This window comes from Thalassophryne amazonica, chromosome 7 (assembly GCF_902500255.1).
Source record: "Thalassophryne amazonica chromosome 7, fThaAma1.1, whole genome shotgun sequence".
Lineage (NCBI taxonomy): Eukaryota > Metazoa > Chordata > Actinopteri > Batrachoidiformes > Batrachoididae > Thalassophryne > Thalassophryne amazonica.
This window is the reverse complement of record NC_047109.1, coordinates 81307573-81319726: the sequence shown is the minus strand read 5'-3', so window position 1 is coordinate 81319726 and position 12154 is coordinate 81307573. Positions and strand designations below refer to the sequence as shown.

General features: G+C 40.7%; 1 protein-coding gene across 1 annotated transcript in view; it reads right to left on the bottom strand.

Annotated features, from left to right (window-relative positions):
- si:dkey-246i14.3 (ephrin-A4) overlaps window positions 1-12154 on the bottom strand; it is a 93874-nt gene that overhangs the window by 16227 nt on the left and 65493 nt on the right. The window contains exon 3 of the mRNA XM_034174759.1: window positions 1746-1814. Within this exon, the coding sequence (XP_034030650.1) occupies window positions 1746-1814 (69 nt within the window). The remainder of the gene's footprint in view (window positions 1-1745; window positions 1815-12154) is intronic.

The window sequence follows — 12154 nt, the reverse complement described above, 5'->3', positions numbered from 1 at the left end:
TCAGTCATGACATATATTTGACGTGCCAATTGTACGTGGAGATGTCAGGCTGGAACCAGAAGCAATCATATATAATGCAGAAACAACTGGCCGACCCCCTGCAAGGGGTTAAGAAGCCGAGTCAGCGCTAATCGACCTTGACAAAACTGGGTTAACCCACTGACCTTCCGTGGACAGCCAAGCCTAAGGGCTAGTTTATACATGATACAGGCATGCTGGTAATCATGAAGACTTGAGCACATATCTAGAAATTTCTGAACAACAGAATGGATGCAAAGAGTCTTATGATTGGTCAATAAACTTGATAGAAGACAAAGTGGGTGTGAAGACTCTTCAATGAGTTCAGCTAAATCTATACCTGATTGAACCCAGATATAATTTTCCAAACTTGTTTTTTAGCAGTACCTTCTAGAAGCCTGCGACAATGGCCAAATAAGTCTGTTCCATCATATGGCAGTAGTATTCACACAATCAACTGGTGACGCCAACACTTTATATGCACTCAGTCCCATTTCTACCCCTTAGTCCCTCCTTTTAACCCTAGCCCTCCGTTTTGCACATTCACACCAAACGGAGAGATGGTGCTAACATAGCCCTCAAATGAAAATTTGTCTGGACCACACGTCAAACCAAGGAGTATGGGAAATTTACCAGCACACCCGCAACATGGCTGCACAAGCATATTTACAGGACTGTTTTTCTTTAAAAATTAAAAACAAAAAAAAACTGCAGTTTGCTCACAATTCATGTTACATCATTATTACAATCCTGCATCTTTACTTTTTAAAATTTGTTGTTTTTTTTTAATTTTGACATGATGTATGACATCATATTATGGTATCATGGCGTCTCATTTCTTTGCACTCTTACCACCTTGCCACTATGTTTTAACGGGTAAGAATGCGTAATGGGAAGGAGCTTAGACCATTGTTTTTAATGACATTTCAGTTGTTCCATTACTAATAAATTTTAAATAGACCTGAAAGTCTGTATTCGCTGTCATTCTGGCATATAGAGTGTTGTTCAATGGAAAAATGAATGTTATTAGATTTTTGCATAATGCTTCAACAAAGCATAATTTGAAGACTTATGGAATGCTTTGTGCATGATGCATTTAGCGAAAGATTCCCTGGACAAAGTGCAAGCCTGGGACCGCACGGCAAGCCTCCTGCAGAGAGGACCGGGATGGGAACTGGGACAGACGTTTCGACCACACAAGACACACCACACTATCTGTACATGGATTCCCACAGTGACTGCACGACATTCCCAACCAGAACAGGCAGCTCACTGGACTGGAAGAATAACATTACTCCAGGCGGCCTCTGGATTAGATCAACTCTGGGAATTTTCACACTGGGATAGAAGGATGGTGACTGAGACTCAAGACAGTGATGTAAAAAAAGAAGGGAAAAAAGGAGAAGCATGGAAGAAGAGATATACAATTTATACTTAAAACCCCTAAATCCCATTATAGCTAAAAGCCAAGTGAGATTAAGTTTCTGCAAATTCTTGTCTTTTTTTTTAATAAAAAGGTCTTATCTTACAAGGTGAGCGATAAGATTCTGAAGACTAATGATGAAAGATAAAAGTGGAGAATTAGAAGATGGGAGCAAACGGAAGAGAAACGCCGACGCTACATCACACCATGGAGCCCAAACAGGAACGCTGTGAAAGACGGACAGTGAAATTTGTTGGAAAGATGAAAAGAAGGAGATCATTTTAAAAATGAGGCGTGCACTTACTGGTCTCACAGCACACGGTGACGCGTAACTTCATACATGGCAGACGAGGGCCTCCATCTGTGGATAGAGCTAAAGACAAAAAAAGAGTGACATTTAAATATACTCCTTACTTATTAAAGCCAACAACATCATGACATTAAAAAAAAAAACAAAAAACAAAAAACAGAAATGTGCATTGTGCTGAATGAAATCCTTCCATCAAAGCCACACTTTTTTAAGTCTCTTGTGGTGCATTCTGTAGTCGTCTGAAGAATTCTTACAGGAACAAAGTTGTTTTCCTCTTTCTCTGACACATACTTTAGCAAAAGTGAAAATCACACAGCACATGACAACAGCATAAAGAATTACACAATTTTGCTGTATTCAACAATATCACACTTATGTGCCCAAGTAAATAAAAAACAGTAAAATACACAAGTGAAAGTGCCACCTATAAAACAAAGTAACCGCTCTGATAACAATACAGATGACGGCTCACAGGGGAAACTGCAAAATGTCAACTGGAGTACGCGTCATTTCAGCTTTGCTTTCACAAAAGAAATCCATTTGGCAACTGTAGTTAAGGCCTTTAAGTCTAAATAAACAGAGATCCGCCCTACATCAAAGTACGAGACACAGGAGAGATGACACTTTCAGCGCTAAATATCAATTCGTTTTGAATACACGGGGTTTATAAACCCTAGTTATGTTATTGGTATTCACTGGAAGACATTTAAAATAGCAGCAGCGGGAAGTACGCTGTGCGCCATTTCCAAGACGTCAATATTCAAAATGTTTCAACATTAGGAATGCACTCTGTGTGTACACCTCCACTAAGGTTGAATGATTTTCAAATTTTGCATTGAGTACGAATCAATGCTTAACATGAGGCATTGAAGAATATGCTGATTGTGGTTTATCATTCAAAGAAGCAAGCATTAATTTATGAAAGGCATAGACAACCAAACATGACACGATGATAAGATGCAATACATCAACACGAACACCACACAGTATCAGTGTACACATTACAGTGTTCACTCTCAGCAGCAAATGAGGAAGGTGGGAGCAGCACAACAGGTTGTCAGATATCTCTCTGAGCAAACTAAAATCTATGCTGTGCTTAAAAATAAAAAATAATAATGTATTTCCATGTTTGCTTTTATCCACATAGCAGTGTTTCTTAATCTGTGTACTATAAAAATCAGGGTAATATTTCTCAACATCTCTGCATACTTAATTCTGCTTGTATGCTCACTCGACTTAGCACAGTGCAGAATAGAGATGCACTTATTTTGTGCACACCAATAAATCAAATTGTGGGAAAAAAATTCTATCTCCATGTGAGCATTTGCCAAAAAAGCAGCGCACCAGACAGTCTAACACACTCCTGTGGGTGGTAAGTCCACACAGAGGTGGCACCGGGTTGTTTTTTCAGGATGAGCCCAACCAAGTGCCACAGTTGTAGGCCCAGCCACCAGGCACTCACCTGCAAGTTCCCCATGGCCTAGCACCAGAAGGATGCCCCGATACCCCTAATCTAGGAGAAGTGACTCCATCTTTATTTGTGTCTGTCATAATGGGCCAATCGGATCGCTCGTTTCCTCACCTGGGACCAATCTGCCAAGGTGGCACTACCAGGAACTACTAAGGGACTCTGAGGGACCTGAGTACCCTGCATGGTTATGTTGGCTGCAGAGTATTATGCAGAGGACAGGGTGAGATAGAAATGATTGATTTGCTGTGGGTAAACCTAACAAGAAGGAGAAGTCTGAGTAGAGCTGGTGCTTCTTCACATCGAAGGAGACAGCTGGTGAGGATGCCCTCTGGTCATCCAACTGAGAGGAGGCCCTACGGAAGAACCAGGAAATGCTTGGAGGATAATATTTCCCAGCTGACTGGGAAACACCTCAGGATCCCCGAAAGAGTTACAGGACTTGGCTGATGATAGGGAAGTGTGGGATGAGCGCTTGGTCTGCTGCCACCACAACCCAGACAAGCGGAAAAGAACAATGAATTAATGAAATAAATTCTAACCTTGTTCATACACAAAATAGCATTTTGAGCTCTTAATCTAATAAATACCTCAATATATGGACCAGTCGTCTGCCTTGGTGGTTGCCATTCAGGACCCAAGGCGGTTCAGTGGTGTCATGAAGGCAAAGCGCGGCACCAGTGCATATTCACAGACTTCACTACAGATACATTTTTCTCTCAATCACTCGAGATTCGTAGCATTCACAGTTGGCCTCCTCACAAATCACGAATGGGACCAAAGCTATTTGCACTGCCAGCAGGCCTCATTTGCTGTAAAGAATGGATTGTTGGAAAATGCATGTGGTTCTTCTATAATAATAGTAATTAATCTATAAACCATGTCGTGTATGACCAGAGAGGGCATCCGATTTCCACAGCTGTGCCATTTAATCTTCATAGGTGCAAGTGAGTTCAACACACTGCACAGAGCTGAATAGTAGAGAAGCTTGAATCTTCGACTGGACTGGGTTGCTTGACGTGAGGACGTTTCGCTTCAAATCACAGAAAACTTCCTCAGCTAAAATTCTTGCTCTGGTAGTCTGACTTCTGTCTTGACTCTTGTAGAGAAGAATAAACCAGAAGCCAACAAAAGCTGGAGTTTTTAACCTAACCAGACCCCTCATACCGACAGGCTGACTGCTATAGGCTAGTGACTAAACAATAGCTCTAATTAGCACCCATTGTGCACTCTCCTAATGATGGGATGGAAGCCTCCCCTGATGGCTCCCTTGACGACTCTCCTGATGACGTGAATGACTCATTACCATGAACAAAACTCCTTTTTGCCGGCGGTAAAACTCAATTTGCGACTGTAAAATCCAGCATGAACGTCCGCAAATCATCAGACACAACAGTGTTATTCGCCAATTACGAACACACCACAACAAGTCAAGTCAAAATAATGCGGGTTTACCAGTTTGAGCATTTAAAAAAAAAAAGACAAAGATTGTAAAGCCTCATTTAACGGCATATAAACAGCTGTCTTTTACCACATCTGACACAAACCCATCATGTCTAACTCATGTCATGTTCTAACAAATGATTATTAGCCAACAGTGACTTGGTGGGAAATGATCTGACGTTAATAAATAGAAAGCTGATTTGATTGATGAGTGAGTTAATAAGACAAAACTCTAGCATTATCAGTTGAACTATAAAACTAACATGGATCAAATACGAGGTCTGTCCATAAAGTATCGTACCTTTTTATTATTTTTTTTAAACTATATGAATTTGATTCATATGTTTTCACGTCAGACAAGCTTGAACCCTTGTGCGCATGTGTGAGTTTTTCCACGCCTGTCAGTGACGTCATTCGCCTGTGAGCACGCCTTGTGAAAGGAGTGGTCCAGCCCCCCTCGTCGGATTTTCATTGTCTGAGAAGTTGCTGAGAGACTGGTGCTGTGCTTCATCAAAATTTTTTCCGAGTGGACACCATTCAACAAATTAAGCTGGTTTTCGGTAAAAATTTTAACGGCTGCTGAGAGATTTTGGATTGTTTCTATCGCTGTAAGGACTTCCCCACATGTCTATCTCGGCTTTCAATGCTTACCAGTCCAGTAAGTATCAGTGAAATTGTGGAGAGCTGGACATGTCCAAACTTGTCCTCTGACACGCCGAAACGGAGGTGTTCCTTTTTCTCGCTTCCAAAGCGAATCGGTCTTTATGCGCGAAGCCTCCGTGCGGCTTTCCATGACAAAATCTCTTGTTAAAAGTGAAATCTGCCGGAAAATGGCTGATGTCCAGCTCTTGTGATAACCAGAGAAAGAGCACACGACGGACTCGTATCCACAGAGCCATCAGCTCAGAAATGGTCTGGTGGCTTGTGCCGTGTCTTCGCAGCGCGGTGCACTGAGCGTCCTTAAAGAGGTCCTTAAAGCTGTACTGCCAGACCTTATTCTCTGTGAAGCCCGTAAAATTTTCACTGAAAGCCAGATACATTTTTCGAATAGTTTCCAGGTGCCAGTCTCTAACAGCTTCTGAAAAAATTCTGATGGAAAAAACCCCCAAATCATTCCGCCATTTCCAGACAATGAAAATCCGACGACGGGGCGGGACCACTCCTTCCACAAGGCGTGCTCACAGGCGAATGACGTTACCGACAGGCGTGGAAAAACTCACGCATGCGCACAAGGGTTCAAGCTTGTCTGACGTGAAAACATATGAATCAAATCCATATAGTTAAAAAAATAAATAAATAAAAAGGTATGATACTTTATGGACAGACCTCGTATCTTGGATCTTGGAGACCTAAGCCCTCAGACAGACACAAACATTTAAGATTTCAAATCCTGGAAAGCAGCATACATACATACATACATACATTCAGAAGTGTGAACCCTGACCACTTTGTCTGCACCTTAGACTGTGGTTTGTCCTGAGAAACTCGGAAATGTGATAATATCTGGAAGGCTTTCATTATTGTGTAACTCACATCATCCCTGTCTAAATGTTTATTGCACTGTAATAGACCTGGATTTATCTCCACATCTGCAGGATATTGCAAGACCCGTGCACTGACAAAAGAAAGTACACATAGTACACTGTAGTCTGCGTGTCTGTGCTTCTGTGGAAGGTATAATGTATTTCAGGATTTAATCTTCAAACGGTCTTAATTTTTGTGTCAAACTGTGCTATTCTCATATGAATCGTAATTTTTACAGAATCTTTGTAAATATTACAGTAGTTCAAAAAACAACAGACATCTTTCAACCTCACTTTCCGATATATATATATATATATATATATATATATATATATATATATATATATATTCTCTCACTAAAGGATTCCAGATTCAGGGACTACATAGAATCAGTATAGCAGAATTAGAAATTATGGACTACAGATTCCACAACATAGGCCAGAAAGAAATTACACAGGACGGACAATTATGTACTTCATTATATGACAAGCGTGATGGTTTTGATTTCTCTATTGTTAACTTTCCATTTTTACACAGCAATATACCCCAATCACCAGCATATGGTGTATTTATTTCGAGATTACACTGGTCGACAATTTTTCTTGCATGGAGTTTTTCCAATGGCTTTTGAGTAATTTTGCAGCACTGAATCCGAATCTGTTAGTTTTTGCCAATTATATCATGTTTTTGAGATATAAAAACATATTTCGCGTGTCAAGCACTGAAGCAAAAGCTGCAGTCTTGCACACCTCTTCTGTGCCATAAACGATATTATGGCTCTTGTTCACATTTCATGAACCTGGTTTAAGAACTATGGTTTTGAAGCTGCTTTGTGCACAATTAGTGGCTTCAAACTAGTGAGTGAATAAGCAGCTTTTGCGTAATCCATCAATAGGGAACATACAGACTGCAAAAAAAATGTGATGTGATGGAGGAAATCTGAGCTCAGACTTGGATTCAGCACCCCAAAATGGCCCTAAATCAGCTCTCAAAATCCATGCAAGAATATATTTATTTTTGACCAGTGTTATTAGATATGCTCGAGTGTGTTCTGAATATCAAAATTTTATTCACAGAGGATCTTTTGCAAGTGAATAAATTAGTTAAACAAGGCTATTCCACAAACCATCTCTTCAAATCATTCAGAACGTTTCATGGTCGTTGTCATGACTTGGTCAGTAAATACGATAAACATATGAATGGAAAAGGGCTTGTGCAATTTCTGATATGAATAATACTTTTGCAGCATAATTTTACATAACACATTTTGAGGCTTTTCCAATGGATTATGAATTTTGGATTACAGACAGGCAAATGTTACGCTAGGCCGGTTATAAACGATGATCTGGTTCCTGTTCAATGGGTGACACTAGTGTGGCAGGAAATGTTCACTCAAGTCAACACACCTGACTTCACTCTCTCTGGGGTGTTTGACTCAGGAACCATTTCCCATTTGACTTTTGACAACTCAGGGCTTGACTTGGCAAAATGGACTTAACTTGTTTGCTCATTTCTATTGGTTCTGTAGGACTGATACTATTTCAAGATACAAATTTGTATATTATTATAAGTATTACCATGGCGATGGCAACAACCAGCAAATTTCAGTCACTACTCAGATCTCCGTAACCACTGAGGCCAGGAAGCAGATTCTGATCTGCAATTACCGAGAGACTGCACGTTTCCTTTTGCTCTAACTGAACAAGTTTCCTGAAAATGACCAGGAACTCCTGTTTTGACTCTGACCCAATTAAATTGGCCCTGTCTGTATTTTAGTCACAGGCCAGTAATTCAATATATTTACATATTCCGTTTATAGAGATGAATTTAACAGAATATGAAGAATGAATGTGCTACAATGCAAAGAGGGAATACTTTTGTACAGTGGGAATAATTTAAAACCAGCCCATACAACCAGTAATGTGACATGTCTGGCTGTCTACAGTAGGAGGAAAAACAACCATTTCATTTGTTGATTGTCACAGCATGTGTATGACTTAAATGCTTGATCAATATCAGTGTAATATCTGTGCAGATGTGTAAAGACATGTAGAAACAAATTAAACTCACTTTTTTAAGGAACAAAAAAGTGATCCACAATGTATATCTCACATAAAGAGTCTTGGGTACAACTGGAATGATTGTGTCAAATGAGCACTTCCTTTGGGAGACTATAGTCACCTATGACTTTTTGGACATATCTTGCTTTTCTTATGGCATGATCAAGCATGTAGGTTCATTAGTCTTGACGACCCCATGCCTGAAGAAGTCCAAGGGGATGCAGACGTTTCACTTAGCTGCATTAGATAGATGGTTACTTTAGAGAGGTGAGGATGGACCAGTTGTCTGCCTGGGTGGTTTCCATTCATGATCCAGTGTATTTCAGTGTTGTGGTGGATACAGTGACAGATGGTACCAAGACATGCCACAAGTCCTGACTATCTACAACCCAATCCTGAAAAGGTAGCCGAAGTAGAAGAAGAAAAAAGTCCTATGTAGGATGTATATTTCATAGCATGAGAGTATACGACTCCCGCTGGACAGGATGCAGGGTACCCATTTGCAGCTGGTAGATAAATTATCTTGCCCGAGGACACAGACAGGCAGCATGATCGGGAATCAAACTCAGGCCTACGTACTGGAAGCCCAACATCTTATCCATTGAGCTACTTTCTTTACCCTAATCCTGAGCTGCACCAAAATTAAATGGATCCTTGCTCTTGACAAGATTAATGATTCCATGAAGCTTTTCAGTGAATGACTGAAAACCCTTTGCCTAAGCCTGCTAAAAGACAGTCAGAAGGTATCACCTGTCCTTAAGGCACCTGCTGTTGTCAACAGGTGTTTGAAAACTTTAAAAAGTAGCTCAAAGTTTGAAAGTTGACATTTGTAGCTCACAGTTCCTTTCAGTTTGTCATCTTTTCAGATGATTCCACGTAGTGAGTCAATAAGCTTCCGAGGATGTCAAGGTGTTTCCCTATTTGGAAAGCTTCAAGCATCCATACATGGAAGAATGGCGGGTGTCCTTCTTTGAGACAGGCAGATCCACAGACGACGTCTGTAAGTGTGGACGTGATCCTGGCCCAGGCTGGGTGCGCTAATGCCATTAGTCTTTCTAATACTATTGTACAGTCCTCCCAGGCTAATGCCATTATACCATCCCCAGTACTGCGGGTCCATTCAGCACGCAAACCCCAAAGCCAGACATTTGGACCAACTTTACGCCTTATCTTTGATGTGGACAAAACGCACACAATCGCTTTGAACCCAATGTAGCCCACATGAGGGGGGGAGAAACCTATTGTTGCTGTTCTCTGAACTGGCCTCAATATTCTCAATAGCTCAGTATGAGTGCGTGTACACATACGTGTGTGTATGTGTTGGTGTGTACATGAATCCACTCTCTCATGCCCTCATAATGCTTTATTGTTCCGCAGACCACAACGGTAATTTATGTAAAGATTCTTTCTCTCACTTCATCTCATCCGTTGCTTTTGTTGCTCTGCCTTTTCTTCTCCTTGGTGGATTCCACTCATCCTTTCTCTCCCCCTCCCTCTACTGTCAGACTGTGTCCATCTTTTGCTCCTTCTCGCCTCTGGCACTCCTCCACGCCCGTTTGCTTTCCTGCCTCCCTTTTCTGTAGTTCCCCAATTCTCTTTCCATTGATCTCCACTACTCCCTCCTATACTTTTGTCACCCTTCCCGTTAATTCATGTGGTCCTTCTCTTAGTTGGACTGATACCACGGAGGCTTCTGGTTTCCTCCCTTCAATATTTTGAAATAACTGAGTGTGAGAGAGGAGCACAGATGGATGTAATAAAAAAGAAACATTGCTAAACCTGTGCAACAGCCTACTGGGTTAAAAAAAAAAAAAAACATCCCATTTATGTGATTCAGAATGACCCAAATATATGTTTGCTAAAGCCTCTTTACCTTTTCATTGTACACTTTAGAAGTGAAGCACCGCCTCTTCACTACACTATTACCACATTTTCTCCTTTTCGGCTGCTGTGAGTATGAGGTGCATGGAACAAAGGTACAAATGTAGTTGAGCTTCTAATCTGCTTGACTGGACGGCTCTCTGGGACATACTGAGAGTCCACAGGATCCTCAACAATTTGCTGGACGTCACAGCCGGTCTATATTCCTGGGTACGAGTCGTGCTGTGCAGAGCAGAGGCATAATCTCCGGCTTTTTTTCCAAATGAACATTCACGTTCATCTGGGATGTGTTCCGACGCTGTTCAGTGTTTGCATGGATGGGGTGTATGGTAGAGCTGGTAAAACCAGCAGCTTAGGTGCCTTTGCTGGTGAGGAAAGGATTACTGACATTGACTTTGCAGACAATGCAGTGATCATTCCTGATTCCAACACTTGAGTCGATTGAGGAATCCCAGTGTCTGGGTTTGTAGTTATGCTAGATCAAGTGTAAGATCTAGGGCCATGCTAAAATACGAAATGGGGACTCAATCACAAAATGGGGGTAAAATGTAACCAAATGCAGCAGAGTTAACCAGACTGACCCCAAATATGTACTTTTATTTAATTGTTTGGCTTTTGTTTTTTTTTTTTTGTGAGATGCACTAGGTACATGTAGTAGGGGCAGGTGCGCCATTTGGCATTCAAGAAATGAAACTTCAGTCTGCTCCATTTTGCTACATTTTACCCCTGTTTTGTTATCATCAGTCCCCATTTCGCTTAAAAATTATTTTTAAAAAGTACTTAATTGAATCATAATTAATCAGATCTGGAGTCAGTCTGGGTCAATCTGCTCCATTTTGTTACATTTTACCCCCATTTCGTGATAAACAGGCTCCATTTCGCCCCATTTTGTGTTTTAGTATAGCCGGTAAGATCTAGGCTTTCCATGACTTCCTGGATTCTGCCATCAGATTTCTATATATGAGTGGAAAGTGTCAAACTCGTTCTGAAATTTTCTTATCTCAACAGTGGCACTCGTCTCTCTGGGTCCTCGGCCTTTCAGGTTGAGAGATGCATGGGAAGAGTTTCTGGAGTTGGGAGGTTGTTGGACAGAGGTGTTTGGCAATGTTGATGCTTTTCAAGAAAACCACCTTCTTTAGGATCTTTGTGCTTACTGTTTGGCTGTGAGACATAGATGCTAACCAGTGATCTAAGGCAATGTGGTTTTCACAGTGTAATAAAGGCAGCGATGTATGACAACAGCACATGCTCCCAGATCTTATCTGACCCTTGAATTAAAGCTGAAACACAACACCCTACAAGCAAATCTTGATTGTTTTAGTACAACTCCATTGTAGTGATGCCCAGAAGTAAAATTACGTCACTTTTTGACCCAACTGTATCCTTGAAAGTTTATATAGGCAGTAGTGGGTGAAATAAATCAGTTTTTGTACAGTATTATTGACTGAAAGCGTACAACAGCAACCAGAATGTGTGTCACTTCCCAAAGTTTTGCATTAAATGATCTCGTCTCTGATTTTTGGTTAAGATGTGCACGTCATGGGAGGAATTGGCCTCTATTCAGTTATGCTGAAATCAGCTGAAAGGTTTTTGAGCACTCCAGAAAAACAATTTAGAATGACATACAAAATAATGTATTCCTCTGCCAAGCCTAACCAGTCTTAGACATAACTGTATGGTTTATACAACCCCAATTCCAATGAAGTTGAGACTTTGTGTAAAATGTAAATAAAAACAGAACACGATTTGCAAATGCTCTTCAACCTATATTCAATTGAATACACCACAAGAGAAGATATTTAATATTCAAGCCAATAGACTTTATTGTTTTTGTGCAAATATTTGCACATTTTGAAATGGATGCCTGCAACACGTTTCAAAGAAGCTGGGACAGTGGTATGTTTACCATTGTGTTACATCACCTTTCCTTTTAACAACACTCAATAAGCATTTGGGAACTGAGGACACTAATTGCTGAAGCTTTGTAGGTGGAATTCTTTCCCATTCTTGCTTGATGTACGACTGCA